The sequence below is a fragment of the Cyanistes caeruleus genome, chromosome 7, assembly GCF_971803275.1.
Source record: "Cyanistes caeruleus chromosome 7, bCyaCae1.hap1.1, whole genome shotgun sequence".
Classification (NCBI taxonomy): domain Eukaryota; kingdom Metazoa; phylum Chordata; class Aves; order Passeriformes; family Paridae; genus Cyanistes; species Cyanistes caeruleus.
The window spans coordinates 3,350,932-3,373,896 of NC_141707.1; the positions used below are offsets into that span (position 1 = coordinate 3,350,932).

Genomic DNA, 22,965 nt, shown 5'->3' on the forward strand with positions numbered 1-22,965 from the left:
TGAGTTTCAGCACAGTTAGATTGTACAGAGACACTCTCATGTTTCAGTGTGATCTTCTGTTTTTCTGGGAAAAATATTAGCTAGAAAAATCACGTGTCAAAATTTCCCAGATTCTTGAATACCAAAGCTGTCATGTTCTCTCTGCCTCTTACAGTCTGTGAGCTTTTGTGCAAGGTTTTAGCTTTAGACACTACAGAAAAAGTCCCTGGTGTTCAGCTGTACTTCACATCATTTTTTTCATCTTTGATTGAAATCCAGGTTAGGTAAAGGTAAACATGGAAAAGTGTTCTTCCAACTCTAGGGACAGCTGTGCCTGCACACCACCTGTGCCCATGGCAGGGTGGTTGGAACTGCATGATGTTTATGATCCTTTCCAACACAACGTGCTCCGGGATTCTGTGACTCCCCAAGTGGAGAGCATAACCGAGCCATGGAAGTCCCTGCTTTTATTCAGATCCTGCTGCTTATTCCTTTGTTGCAAGCAAGTCCAGGATTTGGTTTCAGAGCTGATGCATCTGTCATTAAGACGCCTTCACAGAAGAGAGGGAGGGTGAGTGCAGCGCAGGGCTCGTACCCCATCAGAGTCTCTCTCTCTCTCTCTCTATCGTGATGGCACCAATGCTGCTGCCTTGGGACACCTGAGTGTGGAAGGCGAGCTCGCCCTCAAGCACGGCCATCCAAGTCAGTCAGGGGCACAGGCTGCAGCTGAAGCTGCCAAGCATTGCTGTGAGGCTGGCAAGTGAAGAGAAAGCCATTGTGGCCACTTGTGCGGAAGCCTTTTGCCAAACCAAAGGCAATTGTGCCCACAGCCTGCCCCGGTTTGGCACCCGGCTGCTGCGGACGCCTCAGTGCGCAGGTGCCGACGTTGGGGCTGCTGCTGTTCCTGGGCACACTCTGCTGCTGTTTCTGTGGGCTCCAGAGCCGCTTGGGCAGCAGCCACTGGGCAGCCCTGCTGGAGAAGACATCGCCGCCCTCCCCATGGTGGCAGCAGCTCTGCGGGCCCCGAGCTCTGTGTCAGGGGGGCCTCGGTCACAGCAGCGTGGCCTGGGCAGCCGCGAGGGCCCGGCCTGGCCGCCAGCCCTGCCTCTGCCCACTGCCCCTTGTCGCAGGCACCCAGTGGCCGTGGCCTGGCAGCACCCCCTGCCCTCCATGTCCCCAGACAGCCCAGCCTGGGCACACCTCGGGCTGTCCCCACCCTCCTGCAGGGCTACTGTCCCAGCCCCGAGGCCTTCGGCTGCAGGCCTGGCAGACATTCTGGGGAAGCGCCAGATGAGCCGGGTGTCAGGAACACGGCGGTTGCCCCCGCGGGGGCTGCTTATGGCCTCTGACACCCACTTCCTCAGGTCTTCCCACCACCCCAGTCCCTCATGGGCCTCCTGTCCCCTTTGGAGCCTCCAGCCTCCACACATCCCCCTCACGCCTTCCCACGGCCTTGTCCCGTCAGGGCCTCCACGCTCCCTCATCCATTTACAGCCTCCCAGTGCCCTGTTCCCTCAGCGTCTCCCCCGGCGTGGCCCGGCAGCAGCGCCGCAGCCCCACAGGAGCTCCAGAGGAGCTGCATCAAGAGGCACCTGGGAGCCCTCAGCAACCCAGCCAGCACCACACGGGCACGAGGACACAGATGGCGCTTCCTGGCTGGGACAGGGCTTGTGCCTTCAGCAGAACTGCCAAAGGCCAAGGGCTTCTGGCCATTTTCCCTGCACTGCTGCACGCCTGGGCAGCTTGCCGAGCACAGGCACCATTTTCACCCTCTTCCCCTATGCCCTGTGCACCACGCGCAGCGAAAGAAAGGTCTTGGGAGACTGCCTATTATAACATATGCTATATTTACATACATAAAGAAAACAAAAAGAAGAAAGGAACGATGCTACGGAAAAGGAAAATAAAATCGCTGCTCTCTCAGGCGGGCCCAGCAGACACAGCCTGCCAGATCAGTTGCCAGCAGAGCTACAGCAGCGCAGCCAGCGGAGACCCAACAGACGAGGCCGTGTCCTCCATGCCCTGCGCAGCTGACCTTGCAGGTTTTCAAAGATGGAATACCGAGCCCTTTCTATTGCCTGGACAATGTACTGTGTTTGAACTGCCAGGTTTCCGATGGCAGGGCTGCTGTCATCCACCATGTTCTCAAGGGCTGGAAGAGAGACGAACAGAGCCACGGGCAGATCCCAGACCTGCCCGGGCCCACGGAGAGCCCCCTGCCAGGGCCATCCCAGCCGGCTCTTGCCATGGGCAGCAGGGAGCAGGGAGCAACCCGAAGCTGCTGGCCACGAATGCCCCACGTGCCCCAGAAGTCTCGGTGGGCTCTGCCCACGCTGCCCCTCATCCGTACATTGAGCAGAGCCCTCCGCAGCCTGGCCAGGGATTGCAGCCAGGCCCCCCTGACAAACCCCCCGCCAACCCCGTTGACAGCCCGCTGCCCTCACTCACATTTGTAAATGAGCTGCAGCTCTTTCTTCTGCCCCCTCAGGAGCCGCCCGGCAATCCCTGGGAACACACAGCCTGTCAGGGCCCCGGCAGCACAGCTCCCTGCCAGCGGCGCTGCCAGCCCTGGGGCCACACGCCCTCCCGCCCCGGCAGGGCTCAGCCCCAGCCCTTGCCGCATCCTGACTCAGCCCAAGGGCACGGCTGCCAGAGGCCGGCAGCAGCCCCGAGGGCAGCCGGGGCTCCAGGGCTGCCGGGACAGCAGCAGCCGGGCCCGGGGCCGAGCTGCGGCGGGGCGGGGAGGGAGCCCGGGCTCGTTGCTCACCGATGAACCTGACGGCCGCCTCTCGCAGGGACTCCTGTGGGCTGTCCAGATACGGAAGGGCCCGGCGCAGCTGCTCGGCCGCTCGGCTCTCGTCCTGTGCCAGCTGCAGAGAGCGGCAGGAGGGAAGGGTCGGCGCGGGCTCTGCCCCTCGGCCGGGCGCTGCCTGCGGCCAGCCCCGGCCTCCCGTGCCCGCCCAGCCCTGAGGCACCGGGCAGCAGCCGCTGGCGCCGGGCTCTGGAGGGGGCAGAGGGCCGGCTGCTGCCCGGGGAGCCGCGGTGCCGGCCCGCCCCGCAGCCCCAGTGGCTCGGGGCTCCATCAGCAGCCGGCTCAGGGCCACAGGAGCCTGGAGAAGAAGCCGTGCGGCCCCGGCTGCGGCACTGGGCAGGGGCCCAGCTGCCAGCCCCATGCACCGAGCGCCGGGGACAGGGGGCTTCTCCAGGCTGAGGCTGGGCCTTCCAGGCCGTCCTTACCAGGCACTCGGTGATCATCCACAGCTTCTTCTTCTTCACAGGTCTTTCCAGATCTCTCCTCTTCAGCAACTTAGCCGCACAAAGCAGCGTTGCCCAAGAAGCCTGGAGAGCACCAGAGACCCGCAGATGGCCCCACAAGCCAGGGCACAGGACCCGCATTGGTGTGCCAAGGCCTGCAGGAGGCTGCAGCCGGCAAGGTGCCAGGCCTGCAGGAGGCAGCCGAGCCCCCTCCCCGGGTGACAGCAGCAGCCCGGGGGTCCTCACCTCAGCCACCTGCTGGTTCTCGTCGTGGCAGTGGAAGAAGAGTGGCAGCAGGCTCTGGTGCACGTGTGACTTCAGGGCCTTTTTTTCCTTTTCCGTTAGAACAGTCATCAGGGATCGGAAAAATAATATGGACACCAGCTGCACCTGGCTATTATCCTATATGAAAGGAAGCAAAAAAGACCTCAGCCCTGTCGGCACGGGGCTCAGCGTGGCGCAGGCCTGCAAATCCCCAGGGCACCAAGTGTCCAGGCAGCAGCCAGTGGCCTCGGCTGGGGGCACAGAGCCTTACGTGGTCAAAGAGTGGCAGGAGCGCCTCAGCCAGCTGCAGGGCAATGGGACTGGGTATCAGCATGTCCTTGTCCAAAACTATAAAGCTGAGCACCATGATAGTCATCCGAACTATCTGTCCATCTGCATCCCACAGGAGCGCCACAAGACTTTCAGTCAGGCTCCTCATTTTTTCAGCCTGTGTGGAAGACAAGTCTGTGAAACGCCACCCTGCTGCTGCCACAGGGCCAAGAGGCCAAAGGCCTGTCCGAAAGCACTCAGGCAGCTGAAGCGGGAGGCAGGAGAGCCGGCAGCAGCTGCCTCGGTGCCCAAAGCCCAGCCGAGCCCAAGTGACTTCGTTCCCCGGCGCAGCTTCAGTCACTGCCCACTTCTCACCATCGAGGGATCATCAATCAACTTGAAAAGGGCCCTGAGCGCCAGGTGACGCTTGTCCCTGCACTCGCCACTCAGGTGCCTTGAGAAGATTTCCAGGACTCTGTTAGCGCTGCGTTCACTCAGGTCCAGGTAGTCCAGGATCTGAAAGGCACAGGACAGTGACCGGGGAGCGAGCCGGCAGGAGCATGGAACCACACAGGAAACAGGGCCCAGGCGGCAGCCCAGGGCATGGGCACCGTCCCAGGCAGCTGCAGCTATGAGAGGGCCGAGAGGTGGCAGACAGCTCTGCAGGGAGGCAGTTCTGGCCATGGGGCTCACCTCCACAAGGAATGCCAGGGCAGGCAGATCCCAGCGTGCCTCCTGTGTGCTGAGCAGCTGGAGCAGGTAGGGAACGATGCGGGAACACAAGGGGATAGAGGCAGACGACATCTCCCTGCCAGGGCAAAAAAGTAGCCAAGACCGTGAGCCAGGGGGACAAACATCTCCCAGGCCTGATTCACAGAGTTCTGATCTTTGAGCACCATCCTGCAAGGGAACCTGGGCCCTTGGGGAGGTGACTCCTTGTGGGCACCCGCCTCTGCCCAGCCTTTTCCAGTCTCCTTAGCCGTCCCTCGGTGACGAGGCCCTCTGGCCCACGACAATGGGGACCGTGTGGGGCAACCTCAGCACGGGGCACAAATGCCAGAGGCAGTGGGGAGAAGGGGTCTCACCTGGCCAGCAGACCCACAGCATGATGGTGGGTGTCAGCGCAGAGCAGCGTGTCCCAGCCACGCTTGCGTTCCATTTCCACCACCACTTCCTCACGATGCATTTGGCAGAGCAGGGACTTCAGGGCCTGCACTGCAAAGCTGTGTGCACAGCAAAGCCCAGGTCACGCTGGGAGCACTGGCTCCTGCCCTGGGGACGTGACAGGGACAGGAGGAGTGGGATGGAGCACCTGTTGGGGCTGATGGCAAGGCCGTGTTGCTCCTGGCATGCCTTCCAGAAGGCATTGAGATCCTCTGGCGTCTCCAAAGTGCTGAAGTACACGTGGAAGAGCAGATGCACAAAGAGGCGGGGGAAATGCACTGTCACTACGTGTGGGACGCAGGGCATCTGCAGGATCTTCCACATCAGCACAGTTGCCTACAGAGGACAGGGAACCCAGAGAGAGCACTCAGTGCCGAGCTGTCTGGGTGAGAGGGCCTGAGCGTGGCAGGGAGCGGTCAGGGGAAAGCCTTGGGGAGCTCCACGCCTGGTGCCCCTGAAGCTGCCCCTAGGCCAGGTTTCAGCCCAGCGCCTGAGGCAGGGAGATGCAGTGGGGGAAGGAGGAAACGGAGCTGCTGAAGAGGCTGTCGGCCATGGGGTGAGCAAAGGCCAGTTCCAGAAACTCACAGCCAGGGCAAAGACACCCGTGTTGTCCCCATCGGAGGTGCGCGTGCTGTGCTCTGGCCAGTTCCCCAGCACATCGAGGACTATCAGGTATGCCCGCTCTGCTGTCCTGGGCGAGCACAAGATGGTCTTCCACATGGTCATTGCAGCTCTGTGGGGTGACAGCTCTGTCTCACGGGGGTCTCAGACACATCCCCGTGGCCTGGGCAGCAGTGGCGGGGGGAGCTGAGCTGGCTGCCAGCTCTGCCTCTGCCCGCTGCCCCTCGCTGGCAGCAGCACCCAGGCAACCCAGCCCTGGGGGGAGACAGGGCCCTGAGGGGGCATGGCATGGCAGCAGGCTCGGGGGCCAATGTAGCAGGGCTGGGAAAGGTCCCAGGTACACAGGACCCTGGAACTCTCTGTTGCTCAGACACCTGGGCAGGGCTGTGCAGGCTGATGGGCTGGGGAGCCCTGAGCCCTCTGGGCAAGTGGGCCCCTTACCTGTCACACGTTGGGGCCACACGCAGGAGAGCAATGACCACGTCAGTGGGCTGTGCCTCGCTCAGATCCAGCAGGGTCCTGTTCAGCCTGTGCTCAGAGAACTGATTGGCCATGAGCCACTGGTGGATGTACCTCACCATGGCAGGCACCTGGAGAAGACACAAGGGGAGACGTGGAAAGCTGCCAGAGGGAGTCAGGAATGTCCCCAGCTTCTCCAGAGAAGTGCTTCCCTTGTCACCACGCTGCAATGGCCTCAAAGGCTTAGAGTGATCAGCAGGCGTGGCTTGGGAGGCCAAGCGATCCCTGGAGGATCAAACCACGGCCACAGGCTGCTTACTTGCTTCTGACTGTAAAAACCCTCCTCTACAAGCATATCCAGCAGGGCAGCGGTGGCCTTGGTGTTGAAGATGTATGAATATGGTCTGACCCCAGCGGCCATGGCGCTGGTCCCTTCCTCCCGAATTCTCCTGATGAAGTTGCAAACCAGCTGTAGGAGAAGGGCAGGAGACAGAAACATTGAGAATGTTCCACGGAGTGCTCCAAGCGTGGTGCTGGGCTGAGCAGTGCCAGCAGGCCCAGCCCAGTTGGGGATGGCTGCAGGTACCTGTGCTGTTCTGCGGAAGAGGCCACCGGCAAGGTCCTGCTCTTGTGTCTGGTCCATGGCTGAATCTGGCAAAGAGCGAGAGCGGCCAGAGCTGAGGGGCTGCAGGAGCGGCTGGAGAACGCAGCCCAGCCCTGTGATCCCCAGGCAGGGACAGCCCCAGGGATGGCCAAGGGGATGGAGCATGGCCACTGCTGGGGGGGCAGCCCCAGCCGCTCTTGTATCCTATCTCCACAGGATAGGGTGGGATGGGATGAGATGGGATGCAATGGGATGCGATGGGGCCAAGCTGTCTGCAGGCACCAGCCCCATGGCCCAGCTCTGCCACTCACCCTCCTCCAGTGGCTGGAACTCCTGCACCTCTTCCGTCTCCTGTGCCGGCAGAGCTCCAGGGCCTTCTTCTTCCTCCTTCTCCTCCTCCTCCACCCAGGCCAGCTTGGGAACTCTTGGGGGTCGCTGCTCCATGGCAGTGCCTGGATTTATTGTACTCGCAAGAGAGATGCCTCGGAAAAGCTCTGAGGCAGCAAGTCCTGCAGTCGTGCCTGGAAGGCACCTGCAAGACTCAAGTTCTCTCAAGACTGCAGGACAGCAAGTCCTGCACTCGGGTCTTGAGGGCTCCTGCCACAAGGACAGGAGGCTCCTCGTCAAGGATTGTGCCCTGGTCTCAAGGGCAGTGACTGCAGGGATGGGCGATGCCTCGGAAAAGCTCCAGGTCACCAGGTCCCACAGTCTGCCCTCGAGGGCACCTTAAGAAAAGAAGCCTCGGCAAGGCCACAGGTCACCAAGTCCTGTGGTCTGGCCTCGAGGTCACCTGCAAGAATGACGGCTCAGAGAAGCTCCGGGTCAGACACAAACGAGTGCGCTGTGCGGGGGCTCCTCACAGCACCGCTCTGGCGCGTCCTGTCCCGTCGCGTGCACCGAGCACTGTGGCGTGGACCTGTCGCTGTGGCCAGCTCCTCTGTCACCACGTGTCACAAAGGGCCCTCTGACACCCTGTCCCTTTCCATCCCACGCTGACCATGTCACAAAGGGCCCTTGCAAACACTGCCACGTGCCCTGGTTCTCCCCCCATCCCCCATCCCCCTCCCAAAGTGGCCCCAGTTGGAAGGAATTCCTTGCCCCAAGTGTCTAAGACAGCCCGACGGGATCTTTAGGAACGCCTCAAACCAGCAGCAAACGCTGCCCTGCTCTGCAGGCTCAGGGCAGCAGAAGGAGCCCCCAGGGCTGCCCACGCAGCCGCAGCAGGAAGGGCACGGGGCCTTGCACAGAAGCTGGCACGGCCTCCTTGCGACACGGCCCGGCTGGTGGCCATCCTAAACCTGCCCAGGGTGTGACACAGACAAGGAACGTGCCAGGCCAGGCCACGAACGCTGCTCTGAGCCCTGGGGCCCGGCCAGCACTGAAATCAGCAGGTGTGGCAGAGTCCCTGCCGAGGCAGACCTGCCGCCCCCCCAAGCGAGCCCTGGCAGTGCTGGTGCCCTTCTCCTGCTCCAGAGACCTGTGCCCCTGGGGGGCTTCTGTGCCAGAGGGCAGGCAAAGCCCATGTGCACTGGGGGCTGAGCTCCATCCTGCAGGGGCTTCCTGGATCAACTCTTGCTATCTGTCCCATGACGTTGCCTCTTCCTGGAATAATTTTTTTCCATAGAAGGGATTAGCAGTAGCACCAGAACGCCATCAGCTGCTGAGTTTCAGCACAGTTAGATTGTACAGAGACACTCTCATGTTTCAGTGTGATCTTCTGTTTTTCTGGGAAAAATATTAGCTAGAAAAATCACGTGTCAAAATTTCCCAGATTCTTGAATACCAAAGCTGTCATGTTCTCTCTGCCTCTTACAGTCTGTGAGCTTTTGTGCAAGGTTTTAGCTTTAGACACTACAGAAAAAGTCCCTGGTGTTCAGCTGTACTTCACATCATTTTTTTCATCTTTGATTGAAATCCAGGTTAGGTAAAGGTAAACATGGAAAAGTGTTCTTCCAACTCTAGGGACAGCTGTGCCTGCACACCACCTGTGCCCATGGCAGGGTGGTTGGAACTGCATGATGTTTATGATCCTTTCCAACACAACGTGCTCCGGGATTCTGTGACTCCCCAAGTGGAGAGCATAACCGAGCCATGGAAGTCCCTGCTTTTATTCAGATCCTGCTGCTTATTCCTTTGTTGCAAGCAAGTCCAGGATTTGGTTTCAGAGCTGATGCATCTGTCATTAAGACGCCTTCACAGAAGAGAGGGAGGGTGAGTGCAGCGCAGGGCTCGTACCCCATCAGAGTCTCTCTCTCTCTCTCTCTATCGTGATGGCACCAATGCTGCTGCCTTGGGACACCTGAGTGTGGAAGGCGAGCTCGCCCTCAAGCACGGCCATCCAAGTCAGTCAGGGGCACAGGCTGCAGCTGAAGCTGCCAAGCATTGCTGTGAGGCTGGCAAGTGAAGAGAAAGCCATTGTGGCCACTTGTGCGGAAGCCTTTTGCCAAACCAAAGGCAATTGTGCCCACAGCCTCCCCCGGTTTGGCACCCGGCTGCTGCGGACGCCTCAGTGCGCAGGTGCCGACGTTGGGGCTGCTGCTGTTCCTGGGCACACTCTGCTGCTGTTTCTGTGGGCTCCAGAGCCGCTTGGGCAGCAGCCACTGGGCAGCCCTGCTGGAGAAGACATCGCCGCCCTCCCCATGGTGGCAGCAGCTCTGCGGGCCCCGAGCTCTGTGTCAGGGGGGCCTCGGTCACAGCAGCGTGGCCTGGGCAGCCGCGAGGGCCCGGCCTGGCCGCCAGCCCTGCCTCTGCCCACTGCCCCTTGTCGCAGGCACCCAGTGGCCGTGGCCTGGCAGCACCCCCTGCCCTCCATGTCCCCAGACAGCCCAGCCTGGGCACACCTCGGGCTGTCCCCACCCTCCTGCAGGGCTACTGTCCCAGCCCCGAGGCCTTCGGCTGCAGGCCTGGCAGACATTCTGGGGAAGCGCCAGATGAGCCGGGTGTCAGGAACACGGCGGTTGCCCCCGCGGGGGCTGCTTATGGCCTCTGACACCCACTTCCTCAGGTCTTCCCACCACCCCAGTCCCTCATGGGCCTCCTGTCCCCTTTGGAGCCTCCAGCCTCCACACATCCCCCTCACGCCTTCCCACGGCCTTGTCCCGTCAGGGCCTCCACGCTCCCTCATCCATTTACAGCCTCCCAGTGCCCTGTTCCCTCAGCGTCTCCCCCGGCGTGGCCCGGCAGCAGCGCCGCAGCCCCACAGGAGCTCCAGAGGAGCTGCATCAAGAGGCACCTGGGAGCCCTCAGCAACCCAGCCAGCACCACACGGGCACGAGGACACAGATGGCGCTTCCTGGCTGGGACAGGGCTTGTGCCTTCAGCAGAACTGCCAAAGGCCAAGGGCTTCTGGCCATTTTCCCTGCACTGCTGCACGCCTGGGCAGCTTGCCGAGCACAGGCACCATTTTCACCCTCTTCCCCTATGCCCTGTGCACCACGCGCAGCGAAAGAAAGGTCTTGGGAGACTGCCTATTATAACATATGCTATATTTACATACATAAAGAAAACAAAAAGAAGAAAGGAACGATGCTACGGAAAAGGAAAATAAAATCGCTGCTCTCTCAGGCGGGCCCAGCAGACACAGCCTGCCAGATCAGTTGCCAGCAGAGCTACAGCAGCGCAGCCAGCGGAGACCCAACAGACGAGGCCGTGTCCTCCATGCCCTGCGCAGCTGACCTTGCAGGTTTTCAAAGATGGAATACCGAGCCCTTTCTATTGCCTGGACAATGTACTGTGTTTGAACTGCCAGGTTTCCGATGGCAGGGCTGCTGTCATCCACCATGTTCTCAAGGGCTGGAAGAGAGACGAACAGAGCCACGGGCAGATCCCAGACCTGCCCGGGCCCACGGAGAGCCCCCTGCCAGGGCCATCCCAGCCGGCTCTTGCCATGGGCAGCAGGGAGCAGGGAGCAACCCGAAGCTGCTGGCCACGAATGCCCCACGTGCCCCAGAAGTCTCGGTGGGCTCTGCCCACGCTGCCCCTCATCCGTACATTGAGCAGAGCCCTCCGCAGCCTGGCCAGGGATTGCAGCCAGGCCCCCCTGACAAACCCCCCGCCAACCCCGTTGACAGCCCGCTGCCCTCACTCACATTTGTAAATGAGCTGCAGCTCTTTCTTCTGCCCCCTCAGGAGCCGCCCGGCAATCCCTGGGAACACACAGCCTGTCAGGGCCCCGGCAGCACAGCTCCCTGCCAGCGGCGCTGCCAGCCCTGGGGCCACACGCCCTCCCGCCCCGGCAGGGCTCAGCCCCAGCCCTTGCCGCATCCTGACTCAGCCCAAGGGCACGGCTGCCAGAGGCCGGCAGCAGCCCCGAGGGCAGCCGGGGCTCCAGGGCTGCCGGGACAGCAGCAGCCGGGCCCGGGGCCGAGCTGCGGCGGGGCGGGGAGGGAGCCCGGGCTCGTTGCTCACCGATGAACCTGACGGCCGCCTCTCGCAGGGACTCCTGTGGGCTGTCCAGATACGGAAGGGCCCGGCGCAGCTGCTCGGCCGCTCGGCTCTCGTCCTGTGCCAGCTGCAGAGAGCGGCAGGAGGGAAGGGTCGGCGCGGGCTCTGCCCCTCGGCCGGGCGCTGCCTGCGGCCAGCCCCGGCCTCCCGTGCCCGCCCAGCCCTGAGGCACCGGGCAGCAGCCGCTGGCGCCGGGCTCTGGAGGGGGCAGAGGGCCGGCTGCTGCCCGGGGAGCCGCGGTGCCGGCCCGCCCCGCAGCCCCAGTGGCTCGGGGCTCCATCAGCAGCCGGCTCAGGGCCACAGGAGCCTGGAGAAGAAGCCGTGCGGCCCCGGCTGCGGCACTGGGCAGGGGCCCAGCTGCCAGCCCCATGCACCGAGCGCCGGGGACAGGGGGCTTCTCCAGGCTGAGGCTGGGCCTTCCAGGCCGTCCTTACCAGGCACTCGGTGATCATCCACAGCTTCTTCTTCTTCACAGGTCTTTCCAGATCTCTCCTCTTCAGCAACTTAGCCGCACAAAGCAGCGTTGCCCAAGAAGCCTGGAGAGCACCAGAGACCCGCAGATGGCCCCACAAGCCAGGGCACAGGACCCGCATTGGTGTGCCAAGGCCTGCAGGAGGCTGCAGCCGGCAAGGTGCCAGGCCTGCAGGAGGCAGCCGAGCCCCCTCCCCGGGTGACAGCAGCAGCCCGGGGGTCCTCACCTCAGCCACCTGCTGGTTCTCGTCGTGGCAGTGGAAGAAGAGTGGCAGCAGGCTCTGGTGCACGTGTGACTTCAGGGCCTTTTTTTCCTTTTCCGTTAGAACAGTCATCAGGGATCGGAAAAATAATATGGACACCAGCTGCACCTGGCTATTATCCTATATGAAAGGAAGCAAAAAAGACCTCAGCCCTGTCGGCACGGGGCTCAGCGTGGCGCAGGCCTGCAAATCCCCAGGGCACCAAGTGTCCAGGCAGCAGCCAGTGGCCTCGGCTGGGGGCACAGAGCCTTACGTGGTCAAAGAGTGGCAGGAGCGCCTCAGCCAGCTGCAGGGCAATGGGACTGGGTATCAGCATGTCCTTGTCCAAAACTATAAAGCTGAGCACCATGATAGTCATCCGAACTATCTGTCCATCTGCATCCCACAGGAGCGCCACAAGACTTTCAGTCAGGCTCCTCATTTTTTCAGCCTGTGTGGAAGACAAGTCTGTGAAACGCCACCCTGCTGCTGCCACAGGGCCAAGAGGCCAAAGGCCTGTCCGAAAGCACTCAGGCAGCTGAAGCGGGAGGCAGGAGAGCCGGCAGCAGCTGCCTCGGTGCCCAAAGCCCAGCCGAGCCCAAGTGACTTCGTTCCCCGGCGCAGCTTCAGTCACTGCCCACTTCTCACCATCGAGGGATCATCAATCAACTTGAAAAGGGCCCTGAGCGCCAGGTGACGCTTGTCCCTGCACTCGCCACTCAGGTGCCTTGAGAAGATTTCCAGGACTCTGTTAGCGCTGCGTTCACTCAGGTCCAGGTAGTCCAGGATCTGAAAGGCACAGGACAGTGACCGGGGAGCGAGCCGGCAGGAGCATGGAACCACACAGGAAACAGGGCCCAGGCGGCAGCCCAGGGCATGGGCACCGTCCCAGGCAGCTGCAGCTATGAGAGGGCCGAGAGGTGGCAGACAGCTCTGCAGGGAGGCAGTTCTGGCCATGGGGCTCACCTCCACAAGGAATGCCAGGGCAGGCAGATCCCAGCGTGCCTCCTGTGTGCTGAGCAGCTGGAGCAGGTAGGGAACGATGCGGGAACACAAGGGGATAGAGGCAGACGACATCTCCCTGCCAGGGCAAAAAAGTAGCCAAGACCGTGAGCCAGGGGGACAAACATCTCCCAGGCCTGATTCACAGAGTTCTGATCTTTGAGCACCATCCTGCAAGGGAACCTGGGCCCTTGGGGAGGTGACTCCTTGTGGGCACCCGCCTCTGCCCAGCCTTTTCCAGTCTCCTTAGCCGTCCCTCGGTGACGAGGCCCTCTGGCCCACGACAATGGGGACCGTGTGGGGCAACCTCAGCACGGGGCACAAATGCCAGAGGCAGTGGGGAGAAGGGGTCTCACCTGGCCAGCAGACCCACAGCATGATGGTGGGTGTCAGCGCAGAGCAGCGTGTCCCAGCCATGCTTGCGTTCCATTTCCACCACCACTTCCTCACGATGCATTTGGCAGAGCAGGGACTTCAGGGCCTGCACTGCAAAGCTGTGTGCACAGCAAAGCCCAGGTCACGCTGGGAGCACTGGCTCCTGCCCTGGGGACGTGACAGGGACAGGAGGAGTGGGATGGAGCACCTGTTGGGGCTGATGGCAAGGCCGTGTTGCTCCTGGCATGCCTTCCAGAAGGCATTGAGATCCTCTGGCGTCTCCAAAGTGCTGAAGTACACGTGGAAGAGCAGATGCACAAAGAGGCGGGGGAAATGCACTGTCACTACGTGTGGGACGCAGGGCATCTGCAGGATCTTCCACATCAGCACAGTTGCCTACAGAGGACAGGGAACCCAGAGAGAGCACTCAGTGCCGAGCTGTCTGGGTGAGAGGGCCTGAGCGTGGCAGGGAGCGGTCAGGGGAAAGCCTTGGGGAGCTCCACGCCTGGTGCCCCTGAAGCTGCCCCTAGGCCAGGTTTCAGCCCAGCGCCTGAGGCAGGGAGATGCAGTGGGGGAAGGAGGAAACGGAGCTGCTGAAGAGGCTGTCGGCCATGGGGTGAGCAAAGGCCAGTTCCAGAAACTCACAGCCAGGGCAAAGACACCCGTGTTGTCCCCATCGGAGGTGCGCGTGCTGTGCTCTGGCCAGTTCCCCAGCACATCGAGGACTATCAGGTATGCCCGCTCTGCTGTCCTGGGCGAGCACAAGATGGTCTTCCACATGGTCATTGCAGCTCTGTGGGGTGACAGCTCTGTCTCACGGGGGTCTCAGACACATCCCCGTGGCCTGGGCAGCAGTGGCGGGGGGAGCTGAGCTGGCTGCCAGCTCTGCCTCTGCCCGCTGCCCCTCGCTGGCAGCAGCACCCAGGCAACCCAGCCCTGGGGGGAGACAGGGCCCTGAGGGGGCATGGCATGGCAGCAGGCTCGGGGGCCAATGTAGCAGGGCTGGGAAAGGTCCCAGGTACACAGGACCCTGGAACTCTCTGTTGCTCAGACACCTGGGCAGGGCTGTGCAGGCTGATGGGCTGGGGAGCCCTGAGCCCTCTGGGCAAGTGGGCCCCTTACCTGTCACACGTTGGGGCCACACGCAGGAGAGCAATGACCACGTCAGTGGGCTGTGCCTCGCTCAGATCCAGCAGGGTCCTGTTCAGCCTGTGCTCAGAGAACTGATTGGCCATGAGCCACTGGTGGATGTACCTCACCATGGCAGGCACCTGGAGAAGACACAAGGGGAGACGTGGAAAGCTGCCAGAGGGAGTCAGGAATGTCCCCAGCTTCTCCAGAGAAGTGCTTCCCTTGTCACCACGCTGCAATGGCCTCAAAGGCTTAGAGTGATCAGCAGGCGTGGCTTGGGAGGCCAAGCGATCCCTGGAGGATCAAACCACGGCCACAGGCTGCTTACTTGCTTCTGACTGTAAAAACCCTCCTCTACAAGCATATCCAGCAGGGCAGCGGTGGCCTTGGTGTTGAAGATGTATGAATATGGTCTGACCCCAGCGGCCATGGCGCTGGTCCCTTCCTCCCGAATTCTCCTGATGAAGTTGCAAACCAGCTGTAGGAGAAGGGCAGGAGACAGAAACATTGAGAATGTTCCACGGAGTGCTCCAAGCGTGGTGCTGGGCTGAGCAGTGCCAGCAGGCCCAGCCCAGTTGGGGATGGCTGCAGGTACCTGTGCTGTTCTGCGGAAGAGGCCACCGGCAAGGTCCTGCTCTTGTGTCTGGTCCATGGCTGAATCTGGCAAAGAGCGAGAGCGGCCAGAGCTGAGGGGCTGCAGGAGCGGCTGGAGAACGCAGCCCAGCCCTGTGATCCCCAGGCAGGGACAGCCCCAGGGATGGCCCAGGGGATGGAGCATGGCCACTGCTGGGGGGGCAGCCCCAGCCGCTCTTGTATCCTATCTCCACAGGATAGGGTGGGATGGGATGAGATGGGATGCAATGGGATGCGATGGGGCCAAGCTGTCTGCAGGCACCAGCCCCATGGCCCAGCTCTGCCACTCACCCTCCTCCAGTGGCTGGAACTCCTGCACCTCTTCCGTCTCCTGTGCCGGCAGAGCTCCAGGGCCTTCTTCTTCCTCCTTCTCCTCCTCCTCCACCCAGGCCAGCTTGGGAACTCTTGGGGGTCGCTGCTCCATGGCAGTGCCTGGATTTATTGTACTCGCAAGAGAGATGCCTCGGAAAAGCTCTGAGGCAGCAAGTCCTGCAGTCGTGCCTGGAAGGCACCTGCAAGACTCAAGTTCTCTCAAGACTGCAGGACAGCAAGTCCTGCACTCGGGTCTTGAGGGCTCCTGCCACAAGGACAGGAGGCTCCTCGTCAAGGATTGTGCCCTGGTCTCAAGGGCAGTGACTGCAGGGATGGGCGATGCCTCGGAAAAGCTCCAGGTCACCAGGTCCCACAGTCTGCCCTCGAGGGCACCTTAAGAAAAGAAGCCTCGGCAAGGCCACAGGTCACCAAGTCCTGTGGTCTGGCCTCGAGGTCACCTGCAAGAATGACGGCTCAGAGAAGCTCCGGGTCAGACACAAACGAGTGCGCTGTGCGGGGGCTCCTCACAGCACCGCTCTGGCGCGTCCTGTCCCGTCGCGTGCACCGAGCACTGTGGCGTGGACCTGTCGCTGTGGCCAGCTCCTCTGTCACCACGTGTCACAAAGGGCCCTCTGACACCCTGTCCCTTTCCATCCCACGCTGACCATGTCACAAAGGGCCCTTGCAAACACTGCCACGTGCCCTGGTTCTCCCCCCATCCCCCATCCCCCTCCCAAAGTGGCCCCAGTTGGAAGGAATTCCTTGCCCCAAGTGTCTAAGACAGCCCGACGGGATCTTTAGGAACGCCTCAAACCAGCAGCAAACGCTGCCCTGCTCTGCAGGCTCAGGGCAGCAGAAGGAGCCCCCAGGGCTGCCCACGCAGCCGCAGCAGGAAGGGCACGGGGCCTTGCACAGAAGCTGGCACGGCCTCCTTGCGACACGGCCCGGCTGGTGGCCATCCTAAACCTGCCCAGGGTGTGACACAGACAAGGAACATGCCAGGCCAGGCCACGAACGCTGCTCTGAGCCCTGGGGCCCGGCCAGCACTGAAATCAGCAGGTGTGGCAGAGTCCCTGCCGAGGCAGACCTGCCGCCCCCCCAAGCGAGCCCTGGCAGTGCTGGTGCCCTTCTCCTGCTCCAGAGACCTGTGCCCCTGGGGGGCTTCTGTGCCAGAGGGCAGGCAAAGCCCATGTGCACTGGGGGCTGAGCTCCATCCTGCAGGGGCTTCCTGGATCAACTCTTGCTATCTGTCCCATGACGTTGCCTCTTCCTGGAATAATTTTTTTCCATAGAAGGGATTAGCAGTAGCACCAGAACGCCATCAGCTGCTGAGTTTCAGCACAGTTAGATTGTACAGAGACACTCTCATGTTTCAGTGTGATCTTCTGTTTTTCTGGGAAAAATATTAGCTAGAAAAATCACGTGTCAAAATTTCCCAGATTCTTGAATACCAAAGCTGTCATGTTCTCTCTGCCTCTTACAGTCTGTGAGCTTTTGTGCAAGGTTTTAGCTTTAGACACTACAGAAAAAGTCCCTGGTGTTCAGCTGTACTTCACATCATTTTTTTCATCTTTGATTGAAATCCAGGTTAGGTAAAGGTAAACATGGAAAAGTGTTCTTCCAACTCTAGGGACAGCTGTGCCTGCACACCACCTGTGCCCATGGCAGGGTGGTTGGAACTGCATGATGTTTATGATCCTTTCCAACACAACGTGCTCCGGGATTCTGTGACTCCCCAAGTGGAGAGCATAACCGAGCCATGGAAGTCCCTGCTTTTATTCAGATCCTGCTGCTTATTCCTTTGTTGCAAGCAAGTCCAGGATTTGGTTTCAGAGCTGATGCATCTGTCATTAAGACGCCTTCACAGAAGAGAGGGAGGGTGAGTGCAGCGCAGGGCTCGTACCCCATCAGAGTCTCTCTCTCTCTCTCTATCGTGATGGCACCAATGCTGCTGCCTTGGGACACCTGAGTGTGGAAGGCGAGCTCGCCCTCAAGCACGGCCATCCAAGTCAGTCAGGGGCACAGGCTGCAGCTGAAGCTGCCAAGCATTGCTGTGAGGCTGGCAAGTGAAGAGAAAGCCATTGTGGCCACTTGTGCGGAAGCCTTTTGCCAAACCAAAGGCAATTGTGCCCACAGCCTCCCCCGGTTTGGCACCCGGCTGCTGCGGACGCCTCAGTGCGCAGGTGCCGACGTTGGGGCTGCTGCTGTTCCTGGGCACACTCTGCTGCTGTTTCTGTGGGCTCCAGAGCCGCTTGGGCAGCAGCCACTGGGCAGCCCTGCTGGAGAAGACATCGCCGCCCTCCCCATGGTGGCAGCAGCTCTGCGGGCCCCGAGCTCTGTGTCAGGGGGGCCTCGGTCACAGCAGCGTGGCCTGGGCAGCCGCGAGGGCCCGGCCTGGCCGCCAGCCCTGCCTCTGCCCACTGCCCCTTGTCGCAGGCACCCAGTGGCCGTGGCCTGGCAGCACCCCCTGCCCTCCATGTCCCCAGACAGCCCAGCCTGGGCACACCTCGGGCTGTCCCCACCCTCCTGCAGGGCTACTGTCCCAGCCCCGAGGCCTTCGGCTGCAGGCCTGGCAGACATTCTGGGGAAGCGCCAGATGAGCCGGGTGTCAGGAACACGGCGGTTGCCCCCGCGGGGGCTGCTTATGGCCTCTGACACCCACTTCCTCAGGTCTTCCCACCACCCCAGTCCCTCATGGGCCTCCTGTCCCCTTTGGAGCCTCCAGCCTCCACACATCCCCCTCACGCCTTCCCACGGCCTTGTCCCGTCAGGGCCTCCACGCTCCCTCATCCATTTACAGCCTCCCAGTGCCCTGTTCCCTCAGCGTCTCCCCCGGCGTGGCCCGGCAGCAGCGCCGCAGCCCCACAGGAGCTCCAGAGGAGCTGCATCAAGAGGCACCTGGGAGCCCTCAGCAACCCAGCCAGCACCACACGGGCACGAGGACACAGATGGCGCTTCCTGGCTGGGACAGGGCTTGTGCCTTCAGCAGAACTGCCAAAGGCCAAGGGCTTCTGGCCATTTTCCCTGCACTGCTGCACGCCTGGGCAGCTTGCCGAGCACAGGCACCATTTTCACCCTCTTCCCCTATGCCCTGTGCACCACGCGCAGCGAAAGAAAGGTCTTGGGAGACTGCCTATTATAACATATGCTATATTTACATACATAAAGAAAACAAAAAGAAGAAAGGAACGATGCTACGGAAAAGGAAAATAAAATCGCTGCTCTCTCAGGCGGGCCCAGCAGACACAGCCTGCCAGATCAGTTGCCAGCAGAGCTACAGCAGCGCAGCCAGCGGAGACCCAACAGACGAGGCCGTGTCCTCCATGCCCTGCGCAGCTGACCTTGCAGGTTTTCAAAGATGGAATACCGAGCCCTTTCTATTGCCTGGACAATGTACTGTGTTTGAACTGCCAGGTTTCCGATGGCAGGGCTGCTGTCATCCACCATGTTCTCAAGGGCTGGAAGAGAGACGAACAGAGCCACGGGCAGATCCCAGACCTGCCCGGGCCCACGGAGAGCCCCCTGCCAGGGCCATCCCAGCCGGCTCTTGCCATGGGCAGCAGGGAGCAGGGAGCAACCCGAAGCTGCTGGCCACGAATGCCCCACGTGCCCCAGAAGTCTCGGTGGGCTCTGCCCACGCTGCCCCTCATCCGTACATTGAGCAGAGCCCTCCGCAGCCTGGCCAGGGATTGCAGCCAGGCCCCCCTGACAAACCCCCCGCCAACCCCGTTGACAGCCCGCTGCCCTCACTCACATTTGTAAATGAGCTGCAGCTCTTTCTTCTGCCCCCTCAGGAGCCGCCCGGCAATCCCTGGGAACACACAGCCTGTCAGGGCCCCGGCAGCACAGCTCCCTGCCAGCGGCGCTGCCAGCCCTGGGGCCACACGCCCTCCCGCCCCGGCAGGGCTCAGCCCCAGCCCTTGCCGCATCCTGACTCAGCCCAAGGGCACGGCTGCCAGAGGCCGGCAGCAGCAGCCCCGAGGGCAGCCGGGGCTCCAGGGCTGCCGGGACAGCAGCAGCCGGGCCCGGGGCCGAGCTGCGGCGGGGCGGGGAGGGAGCCCGGGCTCGTTGCTCACCGATGAACCTGACGGCCGCCTCTCGCAGGGACTCCTGTGGGCTGTCCAGATACGGAAGGGCCCGGCGCAGCTGCTCGGCCGCTCGGCTCTCGTCCTGTGCCAGCTGCAGAGAGCGGCAGGAGGGAAGGGTCGGCGCGGGCTCTGCCCCTCGGCCGGGCGCTGCCTGCGGCCAGCCCCGGCCTCCCGTGCCCGCCCAGCCCTGAGGCACCGGGCAGCAGCCGCTGGCGCCGGGCTCTGGAGGGGGCAGAGGGCCGGCTGCTGCCCGGGGAGCCGCGGTGCCGGCCCGCCCCGCAGCCCCAGTGGCTCGGGGCTCCATCAGCAGCCGGCTCAGGGCCACAGGAGCCTGGAGAAGAAGCCGTGCGGCCCCGGCTGCGGCACTGGGTAGGGGCCCAGCTGCCAGCCCCATGCACCGAGCGCCGGGGACAGGGGGCTTCTCCAGGCTGAGGCTGGGCCTTCCAGGCCGTCCTTACCAGGCACTCGGTGATCATCCACAGCTTCTTCTTCTTCACAGGTCTTTCCAGATCTCTCCTCTTCAGCAACTTAGCCGCACAAAGCAGCGTTGCCCAAGAAGCCTGGAGAGCACCAGAGACCCGCAGATGGCCCCACAAGCCAGGGCACAGGACCCGCATTGGTGTGCCAAGGCCTGCAGGAGGCTGCAGCCGGCAAGGTGCCAGGCCTGCAGGAGGCAGCCGAGCCCCCTCCCCGGGTGACAGCAGCAGCCCGGGGGTCCTCACCTCAGCCACCTGCTGGTTCTCGTCGTGGCAGTGGAAGAAGAGTGGCAGCAGGCTCTGGTGCACGTGTGACTTCAGGGCCTTTTTTTCCTTTTCCGTTAGAACAGTCATCAGGGATCGGAAAAATAATATGGACACCAGCTGCACCTGGCTATTATCCTATATGAAAGGAAGCAAAAAAGACCTCAGCCCTGTCGGCACGGGGCTCAGCGTGGCGCAGGCCTGCAAATCCCCAGGGCACCAAGTGTCCAGGCAGCAGCCAGTGGCCTCGGCTGGGGGCACAGAGCCTTACGTGGTCAAAGAGTGGCAGGAGCGCCTCAGCCAGCTGCAGGGCAATGGGACTGGGTATCAGCATGTCCTTGTCCAAAACTATAAAGCTGAGCACCATGATAGTCATCCGAACTATCTGTCCATCTGCATCCCACAGGAGCGCCACAAGACTTTCAGTCAGGCTCCTCATTTTTTCAGCCTGTGTGGAAGACAAGTCTGTGAAACGCCACCCTGCTGCTGCCACAGGGCCAAGAGGCCAAAGGCCTGTCCGAAAGCACTCAGGCAGCTGAAGCGGGAGGCAGGAGAGCCGGCAGCAGCTGCCTCGGTGCCCAAAGCCCAGCCGAGCCCAAGTGACTTCGTTCCCCGGCGCAGCTTCAGTCACTGCCCACTTCTCACCATCGAGGGATCATCAATCAACTTGAAAAGGGCCCTGAGCGCCAGGTGACGCTTGTCCCTGCACTCGCCACTCAGGTGCCTTGAGAAGATTTCCAGGACTCTGTTAGCGCTGCGTTCACTCAGGTCCAGGTAGTCCAGGATCTGAAAGGCACAGGACAGTGACCGGGGAGCGAGCCGGCAGGAGCATGGAACCACACAGGAAACAGGGCCCAGGCGGCAGCCCAGGGCATGGGCACCGTCCCAGGCAGCTGCAGCTATGAGAGGGCCGAGAGGTGGCAGACAGCTCTGCAGGGAGGCAGTTCTGGCCATGGGGCTCACCTCCACAAGGAATGCCAGGGCAGGCAGATCCCAGCGTGCCTCCTGTGTGCTGAGCAGCTGGAGCAGGTAGGGAACGATGCGGGAACACAAGGGGATAGAGGCAGACGACATCTCCCTGCCAGGGCAAAAAAGTAGCCAAGACCGTGAGCCAGGGGGACAAACATCTCCCAGGCCTGATTCACAGAGTTCTGATCTTTGAGCACCATCCTGCAAGGGAACCTGGGCCCTTGGGGAGGTGACTCCTTGTGGGCACCCGCCTCTGCCCAGCCTTTTCCAGTCTCCTTAGCCGTCCCTCGGTGACGAGGCCCTCTGGCCCACGACAATGGGGACCGTGTGGGGCAACCTCAGCACGGGGCACAAATGCCAGAGGCAGTGGGGAGAAGGGGTCTCACCTGGCCAGCAGACCCACAGCATGATGGTGGGTGTCAGCGCAGAGCAACGTGTCCCAGCCACGCTTGCGTTCCATTTCCACCACCACTTCCTCACGATGCATTTGGCAGAGCAGGGACTTCAGGGCCTGCACTGCAAAGCTGTGTGCACAGCAAAGCCCAGGTCACGCTGGGAGCACTGGCTCCTGCCCTGGGGACGTGACAGGGACAGGAGGAGTGGGATGGAGCACCTGTTGGGGCTGATGGCAAGGCCGTGTTGCTCCTGGCATGCCTTCCAGAAGGCATTGAGATCCTCTGGCGTCTCCAAAGTGCTGAAGTACACGTGGAAGAGCAGATGCACAAAGAGGCGGGGGAAATGCACTGTCACTACGTGTGGGACGCAGGGCATCTGCAGGATCTTCCACATCAGCACAGTTGCCTACAGAGGACAGGGAACCCAGAGAGAGCACTCAGTGCCAAGCTGTCTGGGTGAGAGGGCCTGAGCGTGGCAGGGAGCGGTCAGGGGAAAGCCTTGGGGAGCTCCACGCCTGGTGCCCCTGAAGCTGCCCCTAGGCCAGGTTTCAGCCCAGCGCCTGAGGCAGGGAGATGCAGTGGGGGAAGGAGGAAACGGAGCTGCTGAAGAGGCTGTCGGCCATGGGGTGAGCAAAGGCCAGTTCCAGAAACTCACAGCCAGGGCAAAGACACCCGTGTTGTCCCCATCGGAGGTGCGCGTGCTGTGCTCTGGCCAGTTCCCCAGCACATCGAGGACTATCAGGTATGCCCGCTCTGCTGTCCTGGGCGAGCACAAGATGGTCTTCCACATGGTCATTGCAGCTCTGTGGGGTGACAGCTCTGTCTCACGGGGGTCTCAGACACATCCCCGTGGCCTGGGCAGCAGTGGCGGGGGGAGCTGAGCTGGCTGCCAGCTCTGCCTCTGCCCGCTGCCCCTCGCTGGCAGCAGCACCCAGGCAACCCAGCCCTGGGGGGAGACAGGGCCCTGAGGGGGCATGGCATGGCAGCAGGCTCGGGGGCCAATGTAGCAGGGCTGGGAAAGGTCCCAGGTACACAGGACCCTGGAACTCTCTGTTGCTCAGACACCTGGGCAGGGCTGTGCAGGCTGATGGGCTGGGGAGCCCTGCGCCCTCTGGGCACGTGGGCCCCGTACCTGTCACACGTTGGGGCCACACGCAGGAGAGCAATGACCACGTCAGTGGGTTGTGCCTCGCTCAGATCCAGCAGGGTCCTGTTCAGCCTGTGCTCAGAGAACTGATTGGCCATGAGCCACTGGTGGATGTACCTCACCATGGCAGGCACCTGGAGAAGACACAAGGGGAGACGTGGAAAGCTGCCAGAGGGAGTCAAGAATGTCCCCAGCTTCCCCAGAGAAGTGCTTCCCTTGTCACCACGCTGCAATGGCTTCAAAGGCTTAGAGTGATCAGCAGGCGTGGCTTGGGAGGCCAAGCGATCCCTGGAGGATCAAACCACGGCCACAGGCTGCTTACTTGCTTCTGACTGTAAAAACCCTCCTCTACAAGCATATCCAGCAGGGCAGCGGTGGCCTTGGTGTTGAAGATGTATGAA

The 22,965-nt window shown here is 61.9% G+C and overlaps 3 protein-coding genes across 3 annotated transcripts; all 3 read right to left on the reverse strand.

The window, feature by feature from the left end:
- Positions 1-1,807: 1,807 nt before the first annotated feature.
- Positions 1,808-7,555, reverse strand: LOC147652079 (maestro heat-like repeat-containing protein family member 7). Its single transcript, XM_086898874.1, has 15 exons — positions 6,928-7,555; positions 6,599-6,663; positions 6,332-6,481; positions 5,995-6,143; positions 5,518-5,665; positions 5,081-5,268; positions 4,854-4,991; positions 4,462-4,576; positions 4,144-4,284; positions 3,770-3,946; positions 3,481-3,636; positions 3,217-3,318; positions 2,747-2,849; positions 2,428-2,484; positions 1,808-2,131 (listed from the first exon to the last, which is right to left on the reverse strand). The coding sequence occupies exons 1-15, from the start codon at positions 7,058-7,060 to the stop codon at positions 1,932-1,934; spliced, it is 2,022 nt and encodes a 673-aa protein (XP_086755000.1). The 5' UTR covers positions 7,061-7,555; the 3' UTR covers positions 1,808-1,931.
- Positions 7,556-10,084: 2,529 nt separating this feature from the next.
- On the reverse strand, positions 10,085-15,888 carry LOC147652080 (maestro heat-like repeat-containing protein family member 7). Its single transcript, XM_086898875.1, has 15 exons — positions 15,205-15,888; positions 14,876-14,940; positions 14,609-14,758; positions 14,272-14,420; positions 13,795-13,942; positions 13,358-13,545; positions 13,131-13,268; positions 12,739-12,853; positions 12,421-12,561; positions 12,047-12,223; positions 11,758-11,913; positions 11,494-11,595; positions 11,024-11,126; positions 10,705-10,761; positions 10,085-10,408 (listed from the first exon to the last, which is right to left on the reverse strand). Exons 1-15 carry the CDS (start codon positions 15,335-15,337, stop codon positions 10,209-10,211), a joined length of 2,022 nt encoding a protein of 673 aa, XP_086755001.1. The 5' UTR covers positions 15,338-15,888; the 3' UTR covers positions 10,085-10,208.
- A 2,471-nt stretch (positions 15,889-18,359) lies between these two features.
- LOC147652081 (maestro heat-like repeat-containing protein family member 7) lies at positions 18,360-22,959 on the reverse strand. Its single transcript, XM_086898876.1, has 13 exons — positions 22,887-22,959; positions 22,550-22,698; positions 22,073-22,220; positions 21,636-21,823; positions 21,409-21,546; positions 21,017-21,131; positions 20,699-20,839; positions 20,325-20,501; positions 20,036-20,191; positions 19,772-19,873; positions 19,302-19,404; positions 18,980-19,036; positions 18,360-18,683 (listed from the first exon to the last, which is right to left on the reverse strand). Exons 1-13 carry the CDS (start codon positions 22,920-22,922, stop codon positions 18,484-18,486), a joined length of 1,710 nt encoding a protein of 569 aa, XP_086755002.1. The 5' UTR covers positions 22,923-22,959; the 3' UTR covers positions 18,360-18,483.
- Between the last annotated feature and the right edge of the window lie 6 nt (positions 22,960-22,965).

What these genes read in the sequence shown, in the direction of transcription:
- LOC147652081 (XM_086898876.1), bottom strand. Translation starts at nt 22,922, where the DNA reads ATGCTTGTAGAGGAGGGTTTTTACAGTCAGAAGCAA. An exon ending in GTGGCCCCAACGTGTGACAG is followed by an intron (nt 22,221 to 22,549) that starts GTACGGGGCCCA and finishes GTCACCCCACAG; the next exon opens with AGCTGCAATGACCATGTGGA. An exon ending in GGATGATCACCGAGTGCCTG is followed by an intron (nt 19,405 to 19,771) that starts GTAAGGACGGCC and finishes CGCTCTCTGCAG; the next exon opens with CTGGCACAGGACGAGAGCCG.
- LOC147652079 (XM_086898874.1), bottom strand. Translation starts at nt 7,060, where the DNA reads ATGGAGCAGCGACCCCCAAGAGTTCCCAAGCTGGCCTGGGTGGAGGAG. An exon ending in AGAACCAGCAGGTGGCTGAG is followed by an intron (nt 3,319 to 3,480) that starts GTGAGGACCCCC and finishes GGTGCTCTCCAG; the next exon opens with GCTTCTTGGGCAACGCTGCT. An exon ending in GGATGATCACCGAGTGCCTG is followed by an intron (nt 2,850 to 3,216) that starts GTAAGGACGGCC and finishes CGCTCTCTGCAG; the next exon opens with CTGGCACAGGACGAGAGCCG.
- LOC147652080 (XM_086898875.1), bottom strand. Translation starts at nt 15,337, where the DNA reads ATGGAGCAGCGACCCCCAAGAGTTCCCAAGCTGGCCTGGGTGGAGGAG. An exon ending in CTTGCCATCAGCCCCAACAG is followed by an intron (nt 13,269 to 13,357) that starts GTGCTCCATCCC and finishes CTGTGCACACAG; the next exon opens with CTTTGCAGTGCAGGCCCTGA. An exon ending in TGATTGATGATCCCTCGATG is followed by an intron (nt 12,224 to 12,420) that starts GTGAGAAGTGGG and finishes TCTTCCACACAG; the next exon opens with GCTGAAAAAATGAGGAGCCT.